The 25,732-nt window shown below is 40.2% G+C and overlaps 1 protein-coding gene and 1 pseudogene across 2 annotated transcripts in view; both read right to left on the bottom strand.

The window, feature by feature from the left end:
- The window catches only part of ZDHHC15 (zDHHC palmitoyltransferase 15), a 71,021-nt gene that overhangs the window by 6,742 nt on the left and 38,547 nt on the right, over positions 1–25,732 (bottom strand). For both annotated transcript variants that reach the window (XM_074323236.1, XM_074323235.1), the window contains 7 exons: positions 24,792–24,861; positions 23,945–23,977; positions 23,136–23,256; positions 17,933–18,065; positions 16,576–16,702; positions 14,474–14,577; positions 1,628–1,707 (listed from right to left, as the gene is read on the bottom strand). In XM_074323236.1, coding sequence (XP_074179337.1) covers positions 1,661–1,707; positions 14,474–14,577; positions 16,576–16,702; positions 17,933–18,065; positions 23,136–23,256; positions 23,945–23,977; positions 24,792–24,861 — 635 coding nt within the window. In that variant the 3' untranslated portion in view covers positions 1,628–1,660. The remainder of the gene's footprint in view (positions 1–1,627; positions 1,708–14,473; positions 14,578–16,575; positions 16,703–17,932; positions 18,066–23,135; positions 23,257–23,944; positions 23,978–24,791; positions 24,862–25,732) is intronic.
- LOC141569814 (U4 spliceosomal RNA) lies at positions 19,986–20,104 on the bottom strand (annotated as a pseudogene).

Genomic DNA, 25,732 nt, shown 5'->3' on the forward strand with positions numbered 1-25,732 from the left:
GCTTGTACTACAGGGCTACAATAATCAAAACAGCATGGTATTGGCAGAAAAACAGACACATAGACCAATGGAATAGAATTGAGAACCCAGAAATAAAACCACATAAATATGGACAGATAATTTTTGACAAAGAAGCTAAAACATACAATGGAGCAAAGACAGCCTCTTCAATAAATGGTGCTGGGAGAATTGGATAGCCACGTGCAAAAGAATGAAACTGGACTGCTATTTGTCACCATGTACCAAAGTTAATTCAAAATGGATCAAAGACTTAAGCATAAGACCTGACACAATAAACTGCATAGAAGAAAACATAGGTACTAAACTTATGGACCTTGGGTTCAAAGAGCATTTTATGAACTTGACTCCAAAGGCAATGGAAGTAAAAGCTAAAATAAACGAATGGGACTATATGAAACTTAAAAGCTTCTGCACAGCAAAAGAAACCATTGACAAAATAAAGAGGCCACCAACTGAATGGGAGAAGATTTTTGCAAACAGTGCCTCCGATAAGGGGCTAGTATCCAGAATATACAAGGAACTCATGCAACTCAACAACAAAACAACAAACAACCCAATTGAAAATGGGCAGAGTACTTGAAGAGACATTTCTCCAAAGAGGGCATACAAATGGCAAATAGACATATGAAAAATGCTCAACATCACTAATCATCAGAGAAATGCAAATCAAAACCACAATGAGATATCACCTCACCCCAGTCAGAATGGCTATCATCAACAAGACAAATAGTAACAAATGTTGGAGAGGCTGTGGAGAAAAGGAACCCTCATACACTGTTGGTGGAATGCAGACTGGTGCAGCCGTTATGGAAGGCAGTGTGGAGGTTCCTCAAAAATTACGAATAGAATTGCCATATGACCCAGCAATCCCTCTCCTGGGTATCTACCCAAAAATCTGAAAACATTTAGAGATAAAGACACGTGTGCTCCAATGTTCATTGCAGCTTTGTTTATGGTGGCCAAGACATGGAAACAACCAAAATGTCCTTCGATAGATGAATGGATAAAGAAGTTGTGGTATATATACACAATGGAATACTATTCGCAGTAAGAAAAGATGATATAGGAACATTTGTGACAACATGGATGGATCTTGAGAGAGTAATGCTGAGCGAAACAAGTCAGACAGAAAAAGCAGAGAACCATGTGATTTCACTGATATGTGGTATATAAACCAAAAACAACAAAAGAACAAGACAAACAAATGAGAAACAGAAACTCATAGACACAGACAATAGTTTAGTGGTTGCCAGAGGGCAAGGGGGGTGGGGCGTGGCGGGTGGGAGATGAGGGTAAGGGGGATCGAATATATGGTGATGGAAGGAGAACTGACTCTGGGTGATGAACACACAATGGGATTTATAGATGATGTAATACAGAATTGTACACCTGAAATCTATGTAATTTTACTAACAATTGTCACCCCTAAAAATTTAATAAAATAAAATTTAAAAAAAAAAAAAAAAAAAAAAGAGTGAAGAACTTAACTTCACTCTCACAGAATCTTATTCACCAGGGTGAGAACTACTCCTTTCCTGGTACTTCTTCCAAGACCGCCTCTTAACAGTACAGGTGGCATTCTATGTGCCTCCCTCAGAACACAAACCTGGTCTTAGAGATGCAGGAAATGTGAAAACTGCTACGTTTCTGTTTCCACCGCAAGAGATGATGAACCTTCTGGATAATCTGTAAGGTTGAAAAGTGAAAATGATCAAATGTCCCTTTCTCTTGGATGGGTGGGTATTTATTCACTGGAATAGTTCTTCCTTTTCCAGTCACTGGCTCAACATCATATGCTACTAACAAAATTACCCTGCACAATAACATACTTGACACTTTGAAATTTTAAAAAGGTGACAGTGGTTGTCCCTTACAGTTTCTGCTTTAGATTTGGGATGTTACTGTTGATCTCTACCTTTATGTTTCCCCATTTTGGCTGCCTCCCTGTTTTTATTTCTATGTATTAGGTAGGGCTTCTATGTCTCCCAGTCTTAGTAGAATGGCCTTATGTAGTAGGTGTGCTGTGGGGCCCAGTGGTGCAATCTCCCTGGTCACCAGAGCTGGGTGCTGTAAGCGTGTCCCTTGTATGGGTTGTGTGTGCCTTCCTGTTGTAGTTGAGACCTGATTGCTGCTGGCACACGTCAGTGGGTGGAACTGACCCTCAGGCTTACTGGCTGTGGGGTTTGGCCACAACCACAGCCTACGAGTGACTGTGAGGGGGCTTAACCTGCTGATTGGGATTTGCCCCAGTGGGCTCGGGTGCCTGTTGAGACCGCCCTTTGTGTGTGCCGCTTGTGCGGCTAACTGGGTGGTGCTCTGTGTGGTTCAAGGCAGTCTCCATGTACATTGGTTCTGGAGCTTGTTGGGAGGGGCTCCCATGCAGGCCCAAGTCAGCCACTGCCTGTGACCAGCTGGGGGCTAGCTGGTAGGAGCTACAAAGTGAGCCACAGTTGGTCACTGCCTGTGCTGGGTCTGGAAATGTGTGGGAGAGCCCACGCTGAGATCTGAGGCCAGCTGCCATCAGTACCAGGCTGGGGGCCACTCAGCAAAAGGCTTAGAGCACAACAAGGCCAGCCGTTGCCCACCTGGGGCCTGCTGACCCTGAGAATTATCCATGGAACACTGCAACATGGGCCAATGCCAGATGCCTGCCCCAAAAATTACCTCGGGTGGTGCAGGAGCTGAGGCCCACTGCCTGGTACCCAACATGCTTCAGGTGGTGTGCGAGCTGGGTGGGGTGGGGTCCCAGTGAGTCACCAGGGTGGAGCGAGTGGAGCTCACCAGGCCAATCAGATTCAGATTTAGCTGTGTGGGGGAGGGCTCAACACAGGAAAGATGGCGCCCACAGGCACAGGCTGCAGGGGAGAAAGGCTCAACACAGGGACAATGGCAGCTGTCCCTCCAGCTCTTGTCCTGAGGCCACACAAGTTAGTCTCTCCATGTTTGTCTTGCACTTCCCGAGCCATCACTGCATTGGAGCCCAAAGTGAGTGCCTGGGAGCGAGAACAGTCTGTTTGCAGGCCCTTAAAGAGCCTGGGTCTACAGAAGCTCTCTGTATGGACAGAATACCCACTGATTTTCACAGCCAGATGTTGTGGGGGCTCCTCTTCTCAGCACTGGTGCTCCGGGCCAGGGAGCCTGGTGTGGAGCTGGGACCCCTGACTCCTCAGTAGGAACCTCCACAGCTGAGAGCTCTCCTGATTTTTAACCTCCACACATGGGTGTGGATGTGGGACCAGGCCGTTTCATGTCTCTACTCCTCTCTACCCCTTGTGGCTTCTTTATATCCTTAGTTATACGATTTCTGTTCAGATAGATTTCACATGGTTCTACAGATTGATTGTTCTATAATTTAGCTATTGTAATTTTATTTATTTATTTCTAAAGACTGAGTTTTGCCAGTTGAGACTATGAGTTTTGCCAGTTGAGCTATTTTGTTTTGTTTTTTAAATTTCATTGGGGAACAGTGTATTTCTCCAGGGACCATCAGCTCCAAGTTGTTGTTGTCTTTCAATCTAGTTGTAGAGGGCACAGCTCAGCTCCAAGTCTAGTCGCTGTTTTCAATCTTTAGTTGCAGGGGGCACAGCCCACCATCCCATGTAGGAATTGAACCGGCAACCTTGTTTAGAGTTTGCACTCTAACCAACTGACCCATCTGGCTGCCCCTCTGGAAGCTCAGCAGCAGCTCGTTGTCTTCAATCTAGTTGTGAGGGGCGCAGCTCACTGGCCCATGTGGGAAACGAACTGGCAACCCTGTTGTTCACAGCTCACACTCCAACCAACTGAGCCATGCGGCTGCCCATAGCTGTTGTAATTTTAATGTGGTGTTTATCTACTCCACCACCTTGACTGGACTCTGACCTGCAATCCAATAATTTCTTTTCAAGTGGACCTTAAAAAGGTTTATAAACTGAAAAGTAAATAGGAGCGAAGGAGAGACACTGGGTGGTGTAGTGGTTAAGGGTTTGGACTTTGGAGCCAGATTCTGTCACTTACTAGCTCTGTGCCTTTGAGTTTTTCTGTGCTTGAGTTTCCTCATCTATAAAATGGTGTTATTTAATATTTACAACTCAGAAAGTAATTATGACTTAAATGTTACAATGCCTGTTAATCACCTGGCATATAAGAGTCATTCAACAAATGTTAATTGTACCCTTGGAATTGAACAGTCACCTATATGCAACCTTATTTTGCTAGGGCATCAGAGAATAATGAAATGAAGGTGAAAAGGTCTTTGACTTCAAGGAGTTCCTATCCAATCCCTTACCATCCAAACTCTGTTGGAGCCAGGTTACTTCATCACTTAGCTTGGGGTCTCGTCACTTTCCTTGTACCTTCTCCCTCTTCATTCCTTGCCTCCAATCTGAATCCTATCTAATCTTTTAGACCCAAATTCTACCTCCGCTGTAAAGCCTTTCCTCACTAGCATAGCCCACAGGAATCACACTCTCATTTGAATTCTTATGGCACACAATGTATGGTTCTATTTATGTGGTCAAGAATGTGTCCCATACTGTGTTTTGTTAGGCAACTTTTCATGTATGTGTCTTATCTCTCCAAATAAATGCAAGACCCTTGAATTCAGAAACAATAATGCATAACACCCCTTATGGGTCCACTGTCATACCTTTAATATGCTCTCAAAAATACTAGTTTATTTCTTGCATTATGTTTCCTAATGGATTATTTATCACGGCAGCAGAAACTACCAGATTGAAAATAAATCAGAAACCTCTTCTACTTTGAGCAGTTAGTAATGGTCTCATACAAAATGTTTTGCATTTTGCCCAATGCAGGAGTAGGAAAATTAGGCTATATATAAGACCCATTATATGCTTGAGTCTGAAGTCAATATTTTGTATGGATAAGTGTCCAGCATTTGACAAGAAGGAGATTAATTCTTTGAAGCCCTGGTTATCATTAACCCCAGAGGTTGTATTAACAATTTCAAGCACATTTTTGTTTTTGTATTACAGAGATTTTTTTACTTGATAAAAATGTCCCTCCAGAGATATACTTTACTAAAATTATCAAAATAAATGGAAGAGTTGATTTTCAGTCTCATTAGCTGGAGCTAGAGAGTGATTTTGTTAAGGAAAGCTCAGTTCTTTTTCTGCTGGATTCTTTTTAAAATGTTGTTCTTGACATAGTGCATTGATATAGAGTAACTGGAATGGCTTGTGCATAATTATTCTGTACCCTACAAGTTGATCCTGACCTGGAGCTGCCTACTTGATTCTTAAAATAGGAAGACAGTTTAAGAGAAGAGATTGATGGAAGGAAGATCTGGGTGATAAGGAGGAAAGGAACTGGCTCCACCTTCTTTACTGGGAAATAAAGGAGCTAAGCCTAATAGATAGAGGTCCTATAGTTACAATTACCAGATGCTAACCTTGGTACTTATATCAAAGCCAAAACTGAGTTCAGTTCATGCTAGATAACCACAAAATAGATGTGCCTGGCAGTATTTTTTGAAGACTCCAATCTGTGGGTCTGGGCTGGGAAATATTTAGAAGCAGATTACTATGAATGTCATGCAGGATGTCAAGCAAGGTCTCAGCTCCCGCTCCCCACATAAGAACGCAGGACATGGTGAGGCCAAAAAGGAACACCCATGGAGCCACAGATAGGGGAGTCACACCACTATAGTCTCGCTGGCGGCTGGGTTGGAGACACAGGAAGCAGGAGTCACACGATCTGCAACCTGCCATCCACTTTTTTGCCAACCAATCAACCCCACTTGCTAGCTGTAATCTGTGCTTGCTAGTTCAGCCACCATCTTGCTAGCCTCCCATTTTCTGCTAGCGTAGCCACAGCAGTTATATTAGTGGCCAATGGCTCACTGGTTACAGTGGACTAGCCACAGCTGATGGCCATCCAATCACAGTTGATGGCCATTTACTACCTGAGCCAGCACCTTTCCACGTGAGGTCGAGAGCCTGGAAACTGCACTCCTGGCTCTGTCCCCACAGTGAGTTTAGGTTCATTCTAGATAACAGGGTGATCTGGGAAGTTCCCTACAAACTCTGGCAGTTTTTTCTGACCTCTATCAGTGTTAAGTCTAGACTTTTAAGAAGCTTCATGAGTACCATCCAGAGTGCAGGGGACTTGCTTCCTTTAGAGCTAGGGCAAATGTTGTCTGGCCAATCATAATATACATTATTATATAGTTCAATTTGGGCTTCTCTGTGGAAGAACCCCAACATGAGGACTGCAGGTCACTTGAAGTTGCTTATTTGGGTCAATATGGAAAGAAACATCTCACAATTCTTTGGTAAGATCGTGCAGAGTAAATTTTCCTAACAGGTAGGCTGTATTTCTATTTATCATCAAATATTTCTGGATGGCAACGTCTCTGAAGCTAGCTAATATCATTATTCAATCAGTGGTCCTGACAAGAATTACTCCCTTTCAATTGGACAAAGCCTTTGCTCTGCTGTTGCAGTCTTTATCAATGTCTCTGCTAAGTTCACTGCCTAGAGAATATTGACTGTGGCTACCTTCTCTGAGTTCCAGTGATGCTGTATCTTAAATAAATATGCATGATCAAATAGTTCAGCAACTAATCTGAAAGGGGTGATGGTTGGGAAATGGCACAGGCTTTGTTGCCTGCTGAAACAATAAAAGGACAGAGAACATTCAAAAAGCACCAGAGCCATAAAGATAAAAAGAATATTGAGAAATCACCTCTTTAAGAAAATATTAAGGAGCTAGAATTTCTCCCCAGAAGGCTGAAGGGGTTCTCTGTGGGTTTCACATACAGGCAGACTCAAAGTCTTATAGCAGTTTGCATTTAAGAATCACAACAATAATTACAACCACATTATTAGTCATGACATTTATGGCAGGCAGGGCCATAGATGCTACCTATCCAATTTGGAAGAAATGGATCCCAATTTTGAATAGAGCAGTAAGACATATATTGTAATCTCTAATGTTTTAATGCATGCTACAGGAAAATTTCTAATGAGTACTAGAACACATATCTCTGCATCATTTCCTCAAAAAGCTTAAGTGTAGCCCTAAGTCTCTCAAAACTCTTTTTGAAGATTTTTATTAGAAAATATAGCTAACATACAATATTATATTACTTTCAGGAGCACACGATAGTTGTTCAACATTTATAGACCTAAAGAAGCGATCACCATAAGTCCAGCAACCACCTGACACCGTCCCATGCTATCACAATATTATTGACTATATTCCCTATGCTGTACATTACATCCTCATGACTTATTTGTTTTATACCTGGAGATTTGGACCTCTTATGCCCCTTCCCCCTTTTTAATTTTTCAATTACCGTTGACACTCAATATTATTTTATTTTAATTTCAGGTGTACAACATAGTGATTAGACATTTATATAATTTAAGAAGTGATCTCCCTGACTAGTCTAGTGCCCACCTGGCACTATACATAGTTATTACTGTATTATTGACTGTATTCCCTTATGCTTTACTTTACATCCCCATGACTACTTTGTAACTACCAATTTGTACTTCTTAATCCCCTCCACTTTTTCCATCACATCTTCAACCCCCCTCCCATCTGGCAACCATCAAAATGTTCTCTGGGGACCGGCCCAGTGGCTCAGGAGGTTAGAGCTCCATGCTCCTGACCCTGAAGGCTGCTGGTTCGATTCCCACATGGGCCAGTGGGCTCTCAACCACAAGGTTGACAGTTCAATTCCTGGAGTTCCACAAGGGATGGTGTGCAGCACCCCCTGCAACTAAGATTGAACATGGCACCTTGAGCTGAGCTGCCTCCCAAATGGCTCAGTTGGTTGGAGCGCATCCTGTCAACCACAAGGTTGCCAGTTTGATTCCTCGACTCCTGCAAGGGATGGTGGGCAGTGCCCCCTGCAACTAAAATTGAACACGGCATGTTGAGCTGAGCTCCCTGATGGCCCAGTTGGTTGGAGCGTGTTCTCTCAACCACAAGGTTGCCAGTTCAATTCCTGGAGTCCCGCAAGGGATGGTGGGCTGTGCCCCCTGCAATTAGATTGAAAATGGCAACTAGACCTGGAGCTGAGCTGTGCCCTCCACAACTAAGACTGAAAGGACAACAACTAGAAGCTGAACGGCACCCTCCACAACTAAGATTGAAAGGACAACAAGTTGACTTGGAAAAAAAATCCTGGAAGTACACACTGTTCTCCAATAAAGTCCTGTTCCCCTTCCCCAATGAAATCTTTAAAAAAAAATGTTCTCTGTATCTATGACCTCGTTTCTGTTTTGTTTGCTTGTTTATTTTATTCTTTCGATTCCACATATAGGTGAAATCATATGACATTTGTCTTTCTCTGTCTGACACTCCACTCAGCATAATACCTTCTAGGTGCATCAATGTTGAAGATAGCAAGAATTCATTCTTTTCAATTTTTTAAGTTTATTTTATTTATTTATTTTTAAATTTTTATTGGGGAATATTAGGGAACAACAGTGTGCTTTTCCAAGACCCATCAGCTCCAGGTCAAGTTGTCACTTTCAATCTAGTTGTGAAGGGCACAACTCACTGGCCCACGTGGGAATCGAACCAACGACCCTGGTGCTATGAGCACTGTGCTCTAACCAACTGAGGCAACAGGCCTGCTCAAGATTTCATTCCTTTTATGGCTGTGTAATATTCCATCGTATGTATGTACCACCTCCTCTTTATCCATTCATCCATTCAGGGACACCCAGGTTGCCTCCACATCTTGGCCATTGTAAACAGTGCTGCAATGAACATAGGGATGCACACGTCCCCGTGAAGTAGCGTTTTGGGTTTCTTTGGGTAAATACCCAGAAGTGGGATTATATGTCCTTCTTTGTCTCTTGTTATAGCCTTTGTTTTAAAGTCCATTTTTTTCTAGTATTAATTATTGCTACCCCAGCTTTTTTTGTTTTGTTTTGTTTCCATTTTCATGAAGTATCTTTTTCCATCCCTTTACTTTCAGTCTTTTGATCTGAAGTGCGTCTCTTGTAGGCAGCATTTATAAGAGTCATGTTTTCTTATCCATTCAGCCACCCTATGTCTTTTGATTCGAGCATTTGATCCATTTACATTTAAAGTAATTGTTGATAGATATGTAACTATTGCCATTTTGTTATTCATATTTTTTATCTTTTCTTCTTCTCCTTCTTTGTCTTCCTCTTCTTCTTCTTCAAGAAGTCCCTCTAAGATTCCTTGTAATACTGGTTGATGAACTCCTTTAGCTTTTTCTTGTCTGGGAAGCTCTTTGTCTGTCCTTCAATTCAAAATGATAGCTTTGCTGAGTAGAGTAGTCATGGTTGTAGGTCCTTGCCTTTGATCACCTTGAATATCTTGTGCCAATCCCTTCTGGCCTGCAAAGTTTCTGTTGAGAAATCAGCTGACAGTCCATGCTATAAGTTACTAGTTGCATTTCTCTTGCTGCTTTTAGGATTTTCTCTTTGTCCTTCACCTTTGCCATTCTAATTATAATGTATCTAGGTGTGGGCCTGTTTGGGTTCATTTTGTTTGGGATTCTGCAATTCCTGGACTTGTATGTCTATTTCCTTCACTAGGTTAGGAAAGTTTTCAGTCATTATTTCTTCAAATAGGTTCTCAATCCCTTGCTTTCTCTCTTCTCCTTCTGGTACCCTATGATGTGAATGTTGTTACACTTGGTGTTGTCCCAGAGGTCTCTTAAACTATCCTCATTTTTAAGATTCTTTTTTCCTTTTGCTGTTCTGATTGGGTGTTTTCTGCTACCTTGTCTTCCACATAGCTGATTCGATCCTCTGCTGATCTAGTCTGCTGGTGATTCCTTCTAGTGCATTCTTCATTTCAGTGATTGTATTCTTCACTTCTGACTGGTTCAGTTTTATGGTTTCTATGTCCATTTTTATATGTGCTATCTCTTTGTTGAATTTCTCACTAAGTTCCTTGAGCATCCTTATAACCAGTGTTCTGAACTCTGTCTCTGGTATGTTGTTTGCCTCCATTTCATTTAGTTCTTTTTCTGGAGTGTTCACTTGTTGTTTCATTTGGGATGTATTTCTTTGTTTCCTCATTTTGGCTACCCCTCTGTGTTTGTTTCTCTGTATTAGGTAGGGCTGCTATGTCTCCCAGCCTTGGCCAGGTGGCCTTATGTAGTAGGTGACCTGTAGGGCCCAGGCACTGTCTCCCTGGTCACCTGCTCCAGGTGCTCTAGGAGTGTCCCTTGTGTGGGTTGTGTGTGCCCTCCTGTTATAGTTGAGCCTTGGTTGCTATTGGCACATCAGTAGGTGGGATTGACCCTCAGGCTGACTGGCTGTGGGGTTTGGCCACGCCCACAGCTTACGGGCTGCTGTGCAGGGGGCTTACCCCATGGAGTAGGATTCACCCCAGCAGCCTCTGGTACCTGTTGAGATCACCCTTTGTGTGTGCCACTTGTGGGGCTAATTGGGCGGTGCTCTGCTGTGGTCTGAAGCTGACCTCCAAGTGTGTTGGTTCTGGGGCCTCTTGGGAGGGGCTCTGGTGCAGGCCCAGGTCACCCACTGCCTATGACTGGCCAGGGACTACCTGGTAGGAGCTACAAAGTGATCCATGGTTGCTCACTCCCTGTGCTAGACCTGGAGGCATGTGGGAGAGGCCACACTGCAAACCGAGGACATTTGCCACCAGTACCGGGTCTGGGGTAGCTCTGCAAAGAGTCAGGAGACCCTGAGGCCTGCTGCCACCTGCCAGCTCCTATAAGGTTCAGCTGCTGATAAAGCCTTGTGCAGTATGGAGTTGGGTGGGGCAGGGTTCCAGTGAGTCAGCAGGGCGTAGCTGCAGAGCTCACCAGGCCAATCAGATTCAGATTTGGCCGTAAGCGTAGGGGGCGGGCTCAACAGAGGAAAGATGGCACCGTTCTGTTGGCTGCCTGAGCGGAGGACTCCACACAGTGGTTGGAGAATGCTGACTGTCATCCGGTCCTCACCCTGCAGCAACACACCTCAGCCTGCTCCCCGTTTGTCTCCAACACCCCCTTAGTCATCGACCCTCCGCTGAAGCCCAAGGTGAGTACCTGTGAGTGAGTCTGTGCGCGGGCCATTTAAGAGGACGTCTGGGTTTTCTGCCATCTTCAGTCCCAGCCAGTCAGTCAGAATACCCACTGTTTTTCACAGATGTTGTGGGGGCTCCTCTTCCCAGAACTAGTACTCCCAGCTGGGGAGCCTGGAGTGGAGCTGGGGTCCCTCGTCCTCTGAAGGCAACCTTTGTGGGTGAACTATCCCTCCCAGTTTTCATCCACCACATGGAGGTTTGGGGCTGCCCATTTTGCGTCTCTGCCCCTTCTACCAGTTCCAATGTGGCTTCTTTTTTATATCCTTAGTTATAAAACTTCTGTTCAGCTAGATTTCAGATGGTTCTCCAGGTTGACTGCTCTATAATTTATTTGTAATTTTCATGTGTTCATGGGATGAAGCAACTACAGTGTTTATCTGCTCTGCCATCTTCAATCATTCCTCTCAAAACTCTTTTAAAAGGTGCCTGTTAAAATCTCTTCAGAATACACTGATCCGTCACTTTAATTTGCACATTTGAATGCATTTATACATGAATTAAAGACTATATTTATAAAAATTTCATCAGAGAAGCCTATTTAAATCTCTTGACTTCATAAAGATGTGTCTTTACCTAGTCTGTTGCTGTACTGAAATACAGCAGGGATGTGAGAGACGATAAAGCCTTTATATACTTCCTGAATGTTTTAACATATTCTATCAATTTATATACATTTGAGAATGTTTTGCATTACACAATATATAAGTACATAATTTATAGTAAACTAAATATTATACTTTGGGCTAAGAATCAAACCTTGATATAATTCCTAATAGAAATTAAGTCATTTTAACTACAGCACCTTTCCCAGGAAGCTAAGATTCTAAAAGTGAAAGGACTAATTGTATATGACCAGTTATATACAGAAAATTGGGGCAACTGAAGACACAGAATCAACTGGACAAATAGTGGAGCACAAGAACTTGTGTTGGAGAAAGGTACAGTTTTCTAATTGTTAAACTTGTTAGATACAGGAATGGGTGACAAGGAGAGTTGTGGAATCTCTTCCAATGGACTTAAGAAAACCCTCATACTGTGTTTCCCCGAAAATAAGACCAGGTCTTACATAAATTTTTGCTCCAAAAGACGCATGAGGGCTTATGTTCAGGGTATGTCATCCTGAAAAATCATGCTAGGGCTTATTTTCTGGTTAGATCTTATTTTCGGGGAAACACAGTATATGTGGTATGGTGCAGTGGTTTTGCTAAAGCTAAAGGCAGCTTATAGTCTGTGATTTTACAATTATAAGAAGCAGTTGAATGCATCAGATAACAAGATGGCATCCAGTCACAACACTGGACAGACATAGAGTTACATTGGAAAGAATCCAGGATTTGGAATCAGGATGCCGTACTTTAAATCCAAGTTCTGCTTCTTTCTTGGAATGTGATCTTGGATAAGTTATTTAACATTTTCAAATCTCAGTTTCCTCAGTTATAAAGTGGGTATGGTGTTAATAATAATGCATACTGAACCTGACAGTTGGGAGTCACAATGGATATGAAAAAAAAGTGTATTAAAGTAGTTTATGTGTGGAGGCTCCTCAAAAAATTAAGAATAGAATTACCATATTACCCAGCAATCCCTCTCCTGGGTATCTACCCAAAGAATCTGAAAACATTTATACTTAAAGACACGTGTGCTCCGATGTTCACTGCAGCTTTGTTTACGGTGGCCAAGACATGGAAACAACCAAAATGTCCTTCGATAGATGAATGGATAAAGAAGCTGTGATATATATACACAATGGAATACTATTTGGCGGTAAGAAAAGATGATATAGGAACATTTGTGACAACATGGATGGATCTTGAGAGTGTAATGCAGAGCGAAATAAGTCAGACAGAAAAAGCAGAGAACCATGTGATTTCACTGATATGTGGTATATAAACCAAAAACAACAAAAGAACAAGACAAACAAATGAGAAACAGAAACTTATAGACACAGACAGTAGTTTAGTGGTTACCAGAGGGTAAGGGGGGTGGGGGGTGGGAGATGAGGGTAAGGGGGATGAAATATATGGTGATGGAAGGAGAACTGACTCTGGGTGGTGAACACACAATGGGATTTATAGATGATGTAATACAGAATTGTACACCTGAAATCTATGTAATTTTACTAACAATTGTCACCCCAATAAATTTAAAAAATAAATTGGAAAAAAAAGTACTTTGTAAACTATAACATGGTATATACTTCTTTTGTGTCTTATAGGGTCTTACCCTGGTTTAAAATATCTCCACAATGGAAACAAAACTATTTGTATTTGAGCCTGGTGTAGGCTAGCAGAACACATTAAAGTCTGTTCAGAAAGACTCATAGCTGAAGGAAGGTAAGTGAAAATGCAGTCCGTTTTTCAATAAAGAGTCAGCAGGAGAAGGTAAATGTGTTGCTCATGTTACAAGTTCTTTGTAAATTTTTTCCTTTTGTAATTATGGATTTGGGACTGTTTTGTCTTCCTTAGTCTTATCAACATGACTCACTCTAATACTGGACTTCCAAGTATAGAATCTGGGCCTAGATAATGTAACTAGGTGAACATTTAGAGAGGCTTGTTTCCCATCCGTGCTCCCCACCTCAGTGAGCCTTGTTCACCCTGGGTACAGTTTGTGATAACTAGTACAAGTTCCCACTCAGAATTTCTGTCAGCTATTGCATTATCGGGGTGAGCCACTAACTGTTACTCTCCGATGCCTGTTATTAGCAACATTAACACATTTGGAGGTACAGTAGTAAGCATAGCATTACTTGGAGACAAAGGATAGGTAACAATGGAGGTACATGACACGAGAACTTAACATTTAGCTCTTCATAGAAACATCTCAAGATGACCCAATAACCAGTGGGAGAGAGGTGGAAGGACAAACTTCTGCTTCCTGATTTTTCCTTCATCCCTCTGCCTTTCAGAAAAGTAGACTACATGCATGTAGGCTTGCCCGTACATACAATCTTTTATTTTTTCATGCATTTAAACCACTCTAAAAGGGAAAGGGGATGAGATTTTAGAGAAAATGTAACCAATGTGAATGAATCAGGGTAGAGAAAGGTAAGCTGTTGCCCAGTGATTGAATTAATTCAATCAAAGGACGATGACTGGCCAACTGACAGAATTGTTTACAAAAATGCATGGCACTGTTTATTATATTTTCTGATTTATCTGATTGGTTATAAATCATGGTATCACAAAGCTGGTAATGAACCTCCCAAGCTGCCATCTAACCCTACCTAAGCCACCCATATTTGCTAAACAAATATGGCCATACTTGCCCTTCTCCATCCAGAGGGCACTTATGTAGTTGACATGCTATAAAATCTTTCTGGACACTATTTTCTCACTACACTATACTTGTTGTGTTAAGATTGTCTTTATTAGTGCTTGGTCTAATGAGTGGAGAAAAGAATTCCTTATCGCCTACTAACCTCGGTTGTCATCATCATTGTCTTCCCAGGGCTCTTCATTTGCTAGCAGTGGGTTCTGTGACTCATTCATACACCTCATAGGGAAGGAGTGTCCATCACCGGGGCTGGTGGGGAAAGGAAGGCAGTGAGGTCTTGCAGCTGACCTGGACTTTTTATGAGGGTAATAACCCTACTAGAAATAGGAAGAGGGTTCTTAGCAAGATTTAAACCATTCAGCTTGTTGGCTAAAGCCATAGTGGAACAGGATCTTACAATACCATCATTTAGTTTCTAGATCTTGTTTGTTTGTCTGCATCAGTGTTGATTGGGCATATGAGAAACAAGTTAGAGTTGCTTACAAACAAAAACATGTGTGCACAGCAACCTTCATAGATACCATTTAATGATCATGATCCCAATTTGTGTCCCATTATATTATTGTTTTGGTTCAAAATATTCAAGAAAAATAAGCAGATGTAGAATCATTAAATACAATGGAGATAAGTTGTGAATAATGTTTTAGTGCCCCACTATTTGGCTCATATGGTAGAAAGGTTATTAGGAGCTGGGGCGAAGAGCCAGAGTGAAGCCTACCAAAGAGTGCAGATTTGGGGGGCGATTATTCACATGTGAGGCTCACTTTATGGATATCTATGGTAACCTAGGGCCACCTCCTTTGTTAATCTCTGGCCTTGGCTAAAGTGGGTAACAGTTTGAAGAGTTGAGTCTACACATCTGAATGCATTCCAAATTTATATCTGAGTGACTTCTGGATTATCCATTTGATATTACCTATGCCTTTTCTCCTGTTCACAAATGTGGTTAATTGAAAGTTGACAGATCTTGTTAATAGTTATCTCCCTAGGGTGTAAGTATACTGATATAAGTGAATGGGCTTTGATTTTTTGCTTTTGTCCTTATTCCAGAGAAGACTCATTTTAGACCTCCCTTTTCAGTAGTGATAGTATGTGTGTATTCGTGTGTGCACGCGTGCGGTACAAATAATTGCTGGTAACAGTTATTAACCACCATTGCTCATGGACACAGTTTTGTCTTGTGATTTATAGCTAGGGTAGTAACATATACCACAGATCTTAAATAAATGACCTTGTGAAATACTAAGTGGTTCAGAGGAACCATCAGGACAATGAGTGGACGGGAGGAGAAGATTTTCCTTAATCACCACCAACAAAGTTTCCTCAAAGAAGTGAGCAAACAAATGCATACCTGTCTGAGGAGTGAATGTTACCGGGCTGCAGGAAGACTACCAGTAAGGCCTGCTCCAGAGCTAGTTTACTTGATGGGAGTTTACGCTGGTTCACAAACTCACTCAGGACACAAGCTCATCCTCCTTTACTACTTTCCCGTCATTCCTGGTGTGCTTCTAAGAATGACCTACAGCCTTGTTCTTGTTTTTTAAATTTTTCCCTTCATCAAACTAATAAAAACATTTCACCCCAAAATATGAAAAATGGAAAGAAAACTAATTTCTAAGACTATGGCCCTTACCACTTATAGTATTTTGGGGTATATTTCACCTGTTTTACTTCTGTATATATTTGTAAATATTTTTTAATTACAGTGTACATACCATTTTGAATTCTACATTTTCCACTTAACATATAGTAAGTAGTTATCCTTACTATGTAAAACCATTACTTTTGACTATATATATATATATATATATATGTATATGTATATATGTATATATATATATATACACAGACACATATTGTTTAGGATGTTTAGGTTGTTTCCTAATTATTGGCTGGAAATAATGCTATAAAAAACATTGTTGTGCTTACTTTGTCTTTGTCTTTATAATAGATTCTCAGAAATGGAATTACTGAGACAATGAACATGTAGACTCTTACAGGTCTTTTGATACATATTACCAAATTATTTATAAAAGAGGGGTAGCAGTTTACACTGCCATAAAGCATGAGAATGTCTATTCTATCATAGCTTCACCTCCCGATTTATCTTTACTAACTTAGAAATGAAAAGCTTAGGGAACAGTTTTACAATAGACTGATACGTGCTGCATCCTACCTTCAAAATTGAATCTGCTACTTCAAGGCACGGTCCAGCATCAACTTCTTTCAGTGGTAATCATTACCTACCTGGATCCAATAGGTATTAACCAGAACTTCTTCTTGTCTCCAAACACCTGCTGGATATTTTTTATGAAGCCAAGGTTGAACCCATTTTTCTCTGGGCCACTTGTAAACACTGGAGTACAGAAGGCCTCTAGGGCAGGGGACGGGAGTTGAAGAGAAGAGGAAGAAAGCAATAAAGGAGCACATTTCAGGACCATCATAATTTTACAGTTCTCCATGAATGTGACTTGGTTCAACAATACCTTTGTGCTGCAGTAGCATAGGCCCTTCACTCTCAGTTATTGCTAAATTACTTAGTAAAAACCAGTTTAATCACTTACTTCAGAAAAAAATGTCAATGGAAGAACTATTAGGTTGGTGCAAAAGTAATTGGCGATTTTTGTAACTATTTTTAACCTTAAATAATACATAAATATAATCACTTTAAAGGCTGTGGGAAACTAGACCATGTTAAACACACATTTACCCCATTAAGCAAACACTATCACTGTTGGACTCTGTTTGCATCTGGCCATTTCCCACTTGTCCTTTGTTTTCATACTTTTCTACTTTGCAGCTGATCTCTAAGCCAAATAAATGTGCTAACAACTAACTGCTATATATGTATTTGGTTTAAAAAATGAGTGCAAATACTTTCTTAGCTGTTAGCATTATTAGCAAATGAGTTCCAAAAGTATAGTGGCTTTTGTACTAAACTTTCCTCAAATCTATTTTAGCTAAACATGCAACATTTTGACACTTTCTCCTCACTCTTCATGCACTGATTTGCATACAATGTAAATATTTCTTCCACCATAGGTGAAAAAATTGTTGCACTGGAATCCATCAGAAATGTAGTTCTCCAAATAACAGCCCAGAGTATAGAGTGATGGGCAGAAAAATAATGTACATTTATTATACCCATTTTTCTAGAGACTCACTTGTTCAATGTGTTTACCTTATTCCCACAGTCTCTAGACACCTCCTTGATGATTGCAGATACTCAATGATTTGTTGGTTTGAATTCTTTCTCAGGACTATTTTTGGATGTGCTCAATAAATTAGATTCTTCTATCTTTAGTGACTTTTACCTCCCCCTTCTGGTGTTCCCTTCTGTGCTGATTCTTTCCTTAACTTCCTCATGTGAACACTGTTCAGAAAAATCTTTAAGCTGTTTATCTGGACGGCTATTACCCAATATGAACTATAAAGAGGAATGGCCATTTCTGGTTTTGCGTGAGAGTTCATTCACTAATGCTCTTTTCACTATGTATGCTTCATTCACTGCAGCTAAAGTTTTTGTCTTCCTTGGGGACAATCCAGAGTTCACTGTGATATATATTAATATGTTTCTTTCTCCAGTCTTAATGTCCAGTCTTACCTAAGGTGGTTTTGTTTCTGCTGACAAGCCAACAATGGTAACCAAAGAGAACCACAAGGCTGACAAAAAACATGCAGGCCACAAAGAGAAGAAAAAGGACATGGAACTTAGAGCGAACACTGGGCAATTCCCCCTAGGAAAGAAATAATAAACAGAAACAAAAGATTAAAGTGGTAAGGCTTGGCTAACTTTTTCTATATCATTTAGTAATTTTTTTGTATGTATAAAATGTCTAGCTCTAATTTAAAAACTCCATTTTGTAAAATTTTTACAAAACAACAACTCTTTTTGTTGATGAACACACCTCAGTATGGATATGCTTTCAGTCCACAAAGCCTAAAATGGATCTTTGCTTACGTGTAGTTCAGTGTGAAATAGAGGGTATAATGTGCCAGTTTGACAAAGGTAATGTGAAAAGGGCATACTCTAACCCTAATTGCTATGCCGTGCCTTAAAGCTTGTACTCCATTTAATTTCCAAATTATACATCACTGGCTAGAGGTGATTTTGAGGTCATATGGTTCATCTTCTTGTCTCAAGGTGCCTTATTCTGGAATACTTCAAATGTCATGTTTCCTTGGATACATATCTATGTTGAAAATGTCATGGTGATATGTGTAGGAAATTATAACAAATAGGTAGAATTTTAAAATCCTTTACCTATCTGCCATGACCTGATTTTAAAGCTACTGCAAATTTTGTGTGCTTGGTTTTTTTTATAGCTGAAGTACAATGTCTTGGAATATTATATCCTGTGAAACAGATGTTTAGACAGTAAAAACAAGCAGTATTTTGCAGGCAATTTTAAGTAGGTAGCTAAAGATTTTTATACTTAGCTGGGACATCTTATTCTCCATGTGGCAGCAGCTTTTTTTTATATGCCGCCCTAGACCAGAATGAATTTTCTAAGTCCTATAGCACACACACACCATGTAACATTTTGTGTTCTGAAGAGAATCTTAGAAAATTTTTCAATTTTGCACTGAGCAGTTGAAAAAATGACTTTTCTTTATTTCCTCCTTTCCTGTGCTGATTGATCATTGTTTGGGCATGATGAACATTTTTGAAATATTTCTAAATGCTCTTGAGTAATAAAGTTAAAGGTGATTCTTGATTGAAGTGGATCTGGGTCTACTCTAATTTTGAAGGAGAAAGTTAAGGCTTGGAAACACTTGGCAAATTCAGATAGTATAGATTTCTTTTCTTCTTTTAGAGGAGATTTTTATCCATTTTGATGTTAAGAAACATTGGGAATCTCCCAGAGGGTATGTATATCTTTGAAGAATGAAAATAAAGGGAAGTAAGCCAGTGAGATGCTTTCAGCTGAGGGATGGTCTGGGTAAAATTTGCACAGGGGCAGAGCACCCCAGGAAATAGCTACCCCAAGGAACTTTTATCTGAAGCTTCCTTTTAAAATGATCCCACCATAAAACCTTGGCCTGGGCACCCAAATTGAACTTGATTGTTTTTGTTTGTTTTGTTTTGAATTTATGGGAAAGACTCCATATATAGCTTTGTAGTGGTTTTTCCCTGGTTGTGTTTTTGCTTTCATAATCTCTACTTTATGAGTATGTTTTCTAAAGCTCACATTTATTTGAAGTCTCATCTTTCGTGTTTAAATGGGCAACAGAAAATGGCTGTGCAAGACAGATTGATATAAAGTGATCTCTTCTGCCTGCCAAATCATATTTACTGTGTTGTTCCCTGATAGAGTACTTCATATTTAACTTTTTTTTTATTAGAAGAAGGTGATGGCCTATATTCAGAATTACCTTCTAAGAAGATAACCAAGCTAAATTACTCAAAGCAATAACCAACAAGAACAGTTTAGGGGAATACTGCTGGAATAATACTATTATCTTGGTCCTAAAATAATTCATAGCCTCTGAGGAGATTCATGACCCAGTATAGGAAGTGTATATTACTACCCTGTCTCCCCAAAAATAAGACCTAGCTGGACCATCAGCTCTAATGTGTTTTTTGGAGCAAAAATTAATATAAGATCTGGTATTATATTATTTTTATATTATATTATATTATATTATATTATATTATATTATATTATATTATATTACATTATATTATATATTATATTAAGACCCAGTCTTCAATTAGCAATAATCGCGCCTCTGATAAACCTCATTGGCTACGATACTGCCACTGTGCAAAGCTAAGACCCAGTCTTATAATAATATAAGACTGGGACTTATATTAATTTTTGCTCCAAAAGATGCATTAGAGCTGATTGTCTGGCTAGGCCTTATTTTCGGGGAAACATGGTACGTTTTTTGTGAGGCAAAGATCAACTTCCTATCAGAGTAGCTACTCTTGAAGTTAACATTGAGAGGCGAGACAAGATCTGATGGTTTTCTGAATTCTTTATTCCAAAGGGACTAGAGCTTCTCCATAGCAGGACCATAATGGGCAGTAAGACATGGGGCCCTGTTTAAGATCACTCAGCTTAGGATCAGAGAGATTCAGATCCTGACTTTGAAATGTATGGGGTTCCAGTCAAGATGGTAGAGTAGAGAAATGCTGTGATGGCCTCCTCTCACAACCACATCAAAATTACAATCAAACTGCAGAACAACCATCATTGAGAACCATCTGAAGTCTAACTGAACAGAAGTCCTATAACTAAGGACATACAGAAGATGCCACCGCGAGACTGTTAAGAGGGGTGGAGATGTGGAACGCACTGGTCCCACACCCGCATGTGACCATTAAAAATTGGGATGGATATCTTGGTTGTGGAGGTTCCCCCCTGGAGGAGCAAGGGGTCCCAGCCCCACACCAGGCTCCCCAGCCCAGGGTTCCAGTGCCGGAGAGAGAAGTCCCCATAATTGCAGCCTGTGAAAACCAGCAGAGATGGTGGCTGGGTGAGATGGAGGATGGCTGCATTCCCAGACCCTCCTCTTAAAGGACCCACGCATGGTCTTATTTGATGACGGACTCGATCGCTTTGAGCTCCAGCACTGGGGCAGCAGCTCAAAAGGCACCAGGGACATACAGGGAGGAAATGAGTTGTCTGGCCTCAGGATGAGGGTTGGAGGGGCAGCTTTCTCCCGGGCGGAGGAGCTGGCAAAAGCCATTGATTCTTTGTTGAGCCCTTCCCCTCCCTGCGTGCAGATGCAGGCGGCCGCCATATCTGAATCTCCATCAACCTGGCTAACACAATTCGCCGCACCCTGGTGGTTCCTTAAGACGCTGCCCTACCCAAGTTTCGGGCCCACCCAAGCCACTTCCAGTGGCTTTCCCATACAAACGGCCTGTCTTGGCTCAGGCTGCAGACTTTCCTAAAATCCCTCAAAGGTCCACAAAACTCAAACAAGCAAGCAGCATCTGGCTTTGGCATGTCCCGTACCTCTGGCTGAGCAGCCCCAAGCTCTGGCTGGAGAGACTAAAAAGAAGCATTGCTCAAACTGTTAATGTCCTTTTCATTAGAAGGGCAAGCCAAGACAGATTTCCTCGCCTGTCATCTGTTAGGCATGAGGTAGTATATTGTGCAGGAAAAAAATGAGGGTATAGGAAAGGACAAAACTCTGTTCACCCCTGATACTGCTTGTGAATACTGAGATATTTCTGGTAATTAATTCATATCCAAATATTATCTTTCAAGAGTAAAAAAAGCATATGGCACCTGGCTGGCATTGTGGTATTTGATTATTGCCTAACTAGGAGGGCCAAAGGCAAAATGCATGAAATGCAACAATGTTTATTTACTCTGTTAGGAGAGTAAAGAGTGATTCTTAAACAGTATCTTACTGTGTTAAGGCCCTGTACGGGTACTGAAGAACAAGGCTGACACTTTCCTTGCTGAATTGGATAAAATAGATTTTCTTTACTTTCAGGATGGTAGCTCAGTGCGTTAATAAAATGCCAAACAGGTCCTAGAAAACTGAGTAATAGATAAGAGATCCTGTGCTGTGGAAAGGGGCCAAAGAAGAAACACCAAGATGGTGAAGCATTTTGTATTTGGTGAAAATTGATGAGAAAACTTAATTTCTGCCTGTGCTCTTGTATCTCTGAGTTGAAGATTTTTATAATCCATTATATAATTCCTGATTCTTAAAGGTATTAAATATCTGAATTAATCAAGCAAATTGAAGGGAGAATGGAAAGCACATATCACTATAATTTTCGACAGTAGTAGGGATCAAATCACTAGTAATTTCAATATTCTTAGCTATTCAGATTCTCACTGCCTTTCCTTTCTCGTTTTTTCCTCTGGTTTGTCATAATCTAAATACTGGCCTGTGAATCCTGTTATAGGATCCTATAATAGGAACGTCCTGAGATATTCCTGTTATAAGGCTCTTGTGCAATTGCTAAAGTAATAACTAGTAGCTCTGCCCACATCTGTGTGTTTCTGTTCAGTTTAGATAACCCTCACCATGGACGGTTATGACATCTTAGCAGTCATATTGCAGTTGTGTGGAGGGAATGTCTCCTGGAGTCCATGGGCATGAAACAAAACACAACAAAGCAACATACTTCACTACATTGCTGGCAGACCCTGTACACATATATAAACTGAAAATCTGCCTTCAATTCTTTTGGAGATAGGTAGGATATGATTGATATCTTCAAGTAGAAGGAAGACGAAAGTAGGGTATTTTTTAAAGGTTTTATTATAATTATTAGAATCATGTTTTGAAAGGTAAAGTACTTTCAACATCTGTTTCATTTGATTTTGGCAATGAGCCAGTGAAGCAGATACAGAGCCAATGTTTGTCATATGAAGTTCAAATACGACTCCTCATTTCATTTTGGTCATATGTGAAGATGAGTCAGTGAATCTTTCTGTCCAGTAGGAATTTTGCAACTGTTCTTTGAACAGGGAATTAGTATTTTCTAACAATGAGGTAGTACTTTTGTTACCCTTTTTCTTAAGAAACTAAGGATTCAGAATTAGTTTCAATATTTTTCAAATCTATAATTTATAAGATGTGAATTTTTAAAGCTTGACTAGAGAAGTACTTGTAAAGAATCAGTAAGAGTCAAGAGGTTTTGTTCCTGAAGTTCTTCAAAAGATTCTCATGTATGACAGACGCTTTTGGTGCCTTCCGTTCTGGTTACTTCAGTATTAGCTATTTCAAAATGTAAAAAAAAGATGAGTAAACAATGTCACGGACTGGAGTAGATGTGTGTTTGTTCTGGACAGGTAGTGGGCGGGGGACACCTTCAGGGTTTTTTAACTTACTCTCCAGTATTTGATGAAATAGCTGAAGACCGTTGTAGCAATGTACAGGCAGTAGAGAACAGAATAAGCTAAGAACTGAAGGAAGAATTTATAGTTGGAAAATCCAATGCAGTTATTAACCCTAAAAAAGAGAAAAACTGATTTGAAATCAGGATCCATTTATGGAGAGCACACTGATACATAAAGTGAACTAAGCAGTGCAAGTATGTGACTCCTGCTGTTTCATCACATGTTGTGTAGAAACTCAACAGAAATAAAAGTCCCTTAATAGGAATAGGCTGGAAAAACAAGTTCAGGTGTCACTTGTTTGTCCTTTCATTTACAGGCACAGAGATACCTGGACTAACTAACAGTTCTGGACTGGTTCTTGACACACCCAAGCAGACCTAGATCTTGGATGCTGAAAACCTATTAGACTTAGTACAGTTTGGCATGTTCTCTTTGCAGTTAAAGGATTTCAGACTTGTTCTCTAGGTCAGACATATAAAATTTGGAGAATTGCTAAAGTTAACAATCTAGAGTATTTCAAACATCAAGACAACAGAAAACAGAACTGATTCTATAAAATCAAGGAGAAGAACTATTTGTGCTCTATTTCTTTCCTTGCCCAATTAGTAAAGCTAGTGGACAAGAGACAATTAGCTTTGTAACCCCAAGAATTCTCTACCATGCCTTTGGTTGTATATTTATTTATTCTTGCTTTAAAACCTTAAACCTCCCATGTCCCTCACACAGATACAAAGCCCAGCGAATAGCAGAAACAGGCATATTACAACTTTAGAGGAGAGAATTGAATAAAAGGGACTTACCAAGGGCAGTGATGGTCCATTTTTAATACACACCTAAAAATAACAAAATGTAGTGTGATAAGTAGAGCTATGGAAATGAAGCAACAGCTCATCATTGAACTCAAGGTCTGAGCAGTATTTTTACCTGGAACCAGTACACTCATTCCTAGATTTCCACAATAGCTAACTCTAACTAAAACTATTGTTTCCTCAGTCATTCCTAGGATGAGACAATCACAACAATTTATAGGATCACGCTGGCAGCAAGTTACATGCCTAGAAATCCATCTATTTAAAACAATTGGGAACTCTAGGGTATTGATACAGACAAAATGTCCAAGATAATGCTCCTCATTTTGCTCAATAGTCAGTTTAATAAAAGCACAGAAGAGAACGTATGATTACAGTCTGTTTGAATCACGGGTAAAATAATTGTCATGTGGTGTCCTGGATGAACTCTTGGAACAGAAAAGGGACATTAGGGAAAAACTGAGGAAATCTGAGTATGGATTTCAGTTTAAAATAATGCGTCAATATTGGTTCATTAATTGTAACAAATGTAAAATTAACATAAGATTTTAATAATAGGGGAAACGGTGTGGGACATATGAGATCTTCACAATAATTCTACAAATCTAAAACTGTTCTGAAGTAAAACATTGGTTTTTAAAATAAGGTTTTATTTCTCTTTCCTAGCTTTAGAATGGTTTGAATCATAATATCTGTGAGGGTGTTTGGCATGTGCTCATTAGGAATGAAAGGAAATATTCTTATCTAGCCATGGTTACATGTCACAGTCAGTCACATTGTTGTCTAGGCAACCATCAGTGGCCAAGCTCAGTCCAGGGGAAATATGGCTGTCACTTACATGGCACAGACAGAGCAGTGGTGGCAGCGATCTGGCTTGATCAAATGGCACCGGTCACAGAATCTTACAGCTATAGGAAAAATAAGGTGATTAGCACTGATTAGGGCTCAGTGAGACACCAGGCCAGGATCTTCCTAGCCTATCCTGACATCTTGCTATACACTCATTACAGGTAGTCAAATCATTTCATTTCAAGTTACAAAGCAAAAGGCAGATTGCATAAGAGAATTGTGGTACGTATTTTTTCCCTGTTGGATCAATCTTGAAAGCCCCTTTTGGGGGATGAAGGTAAGGGGGAAAGGTTTTATATCTGGATATCTAATCATAACATTTTGCATTATAAAACAAACTACTGTCAACTGCTTGAGTAATCTTGGGAAAATCATTTAGCCTCTGTTTACTCCAACTTTCCTATCTAAAAACGAGAATTCATAATTTATTTCCTCTTTCCAGAGGTTGGATTGTATGAGTTGGATAAAACTCCAAAAGCATGGTAATAGAGTGGTTGTTTGAATAACAATTTGAAGAGTAAAAGAGACATTCTAGAACTATTAGTTCAGGTGACCATTTCACAGATAAAGGAAGTAAAGACCTGAGCCATATCATCAAGTGACTTGTACAAGGTCACACAGCAAGTGAGTGGCAGAGCTGTGACCAGGACAGGTTTTCTGACCTCTTAGTTCAGGGTTCTGTTCACTCTGTAGTCTGATATAAAAAAATCATCCCTCCCTCCCTTTCTTTATTTCCCTCAGATCAAAGGCATTAAAAAAAATTTTTTTTTCTCAATATTGACAGACAATATTATGTTAGTTTCAGGTGTACAACATAGTGATTGGACATTTATATAACTTACAAAGTGATCCCCTGATAAGTCTAGTACCCACCTAACACAATACATACTTATTACTATATATTATTGATGATATTCCCTGTGCTGCACT

This window comes from Rhinolophus sinicus, chromosome X, assembly GCF_036562045.2.
Source record: "Rhinolophus sinicus isolate RSC01 chromosome X, ASM3656204v1, whole genome shotgun sequence".
In the NCBI taxonomy this organism is placed as follows: domain Eukaryota; kingdom Metazoa; phylum Chordata; class Mammalia; order Chiroptera; family Rhinolophidae; genus Rhinolophus; species Rhinolophus sinicus.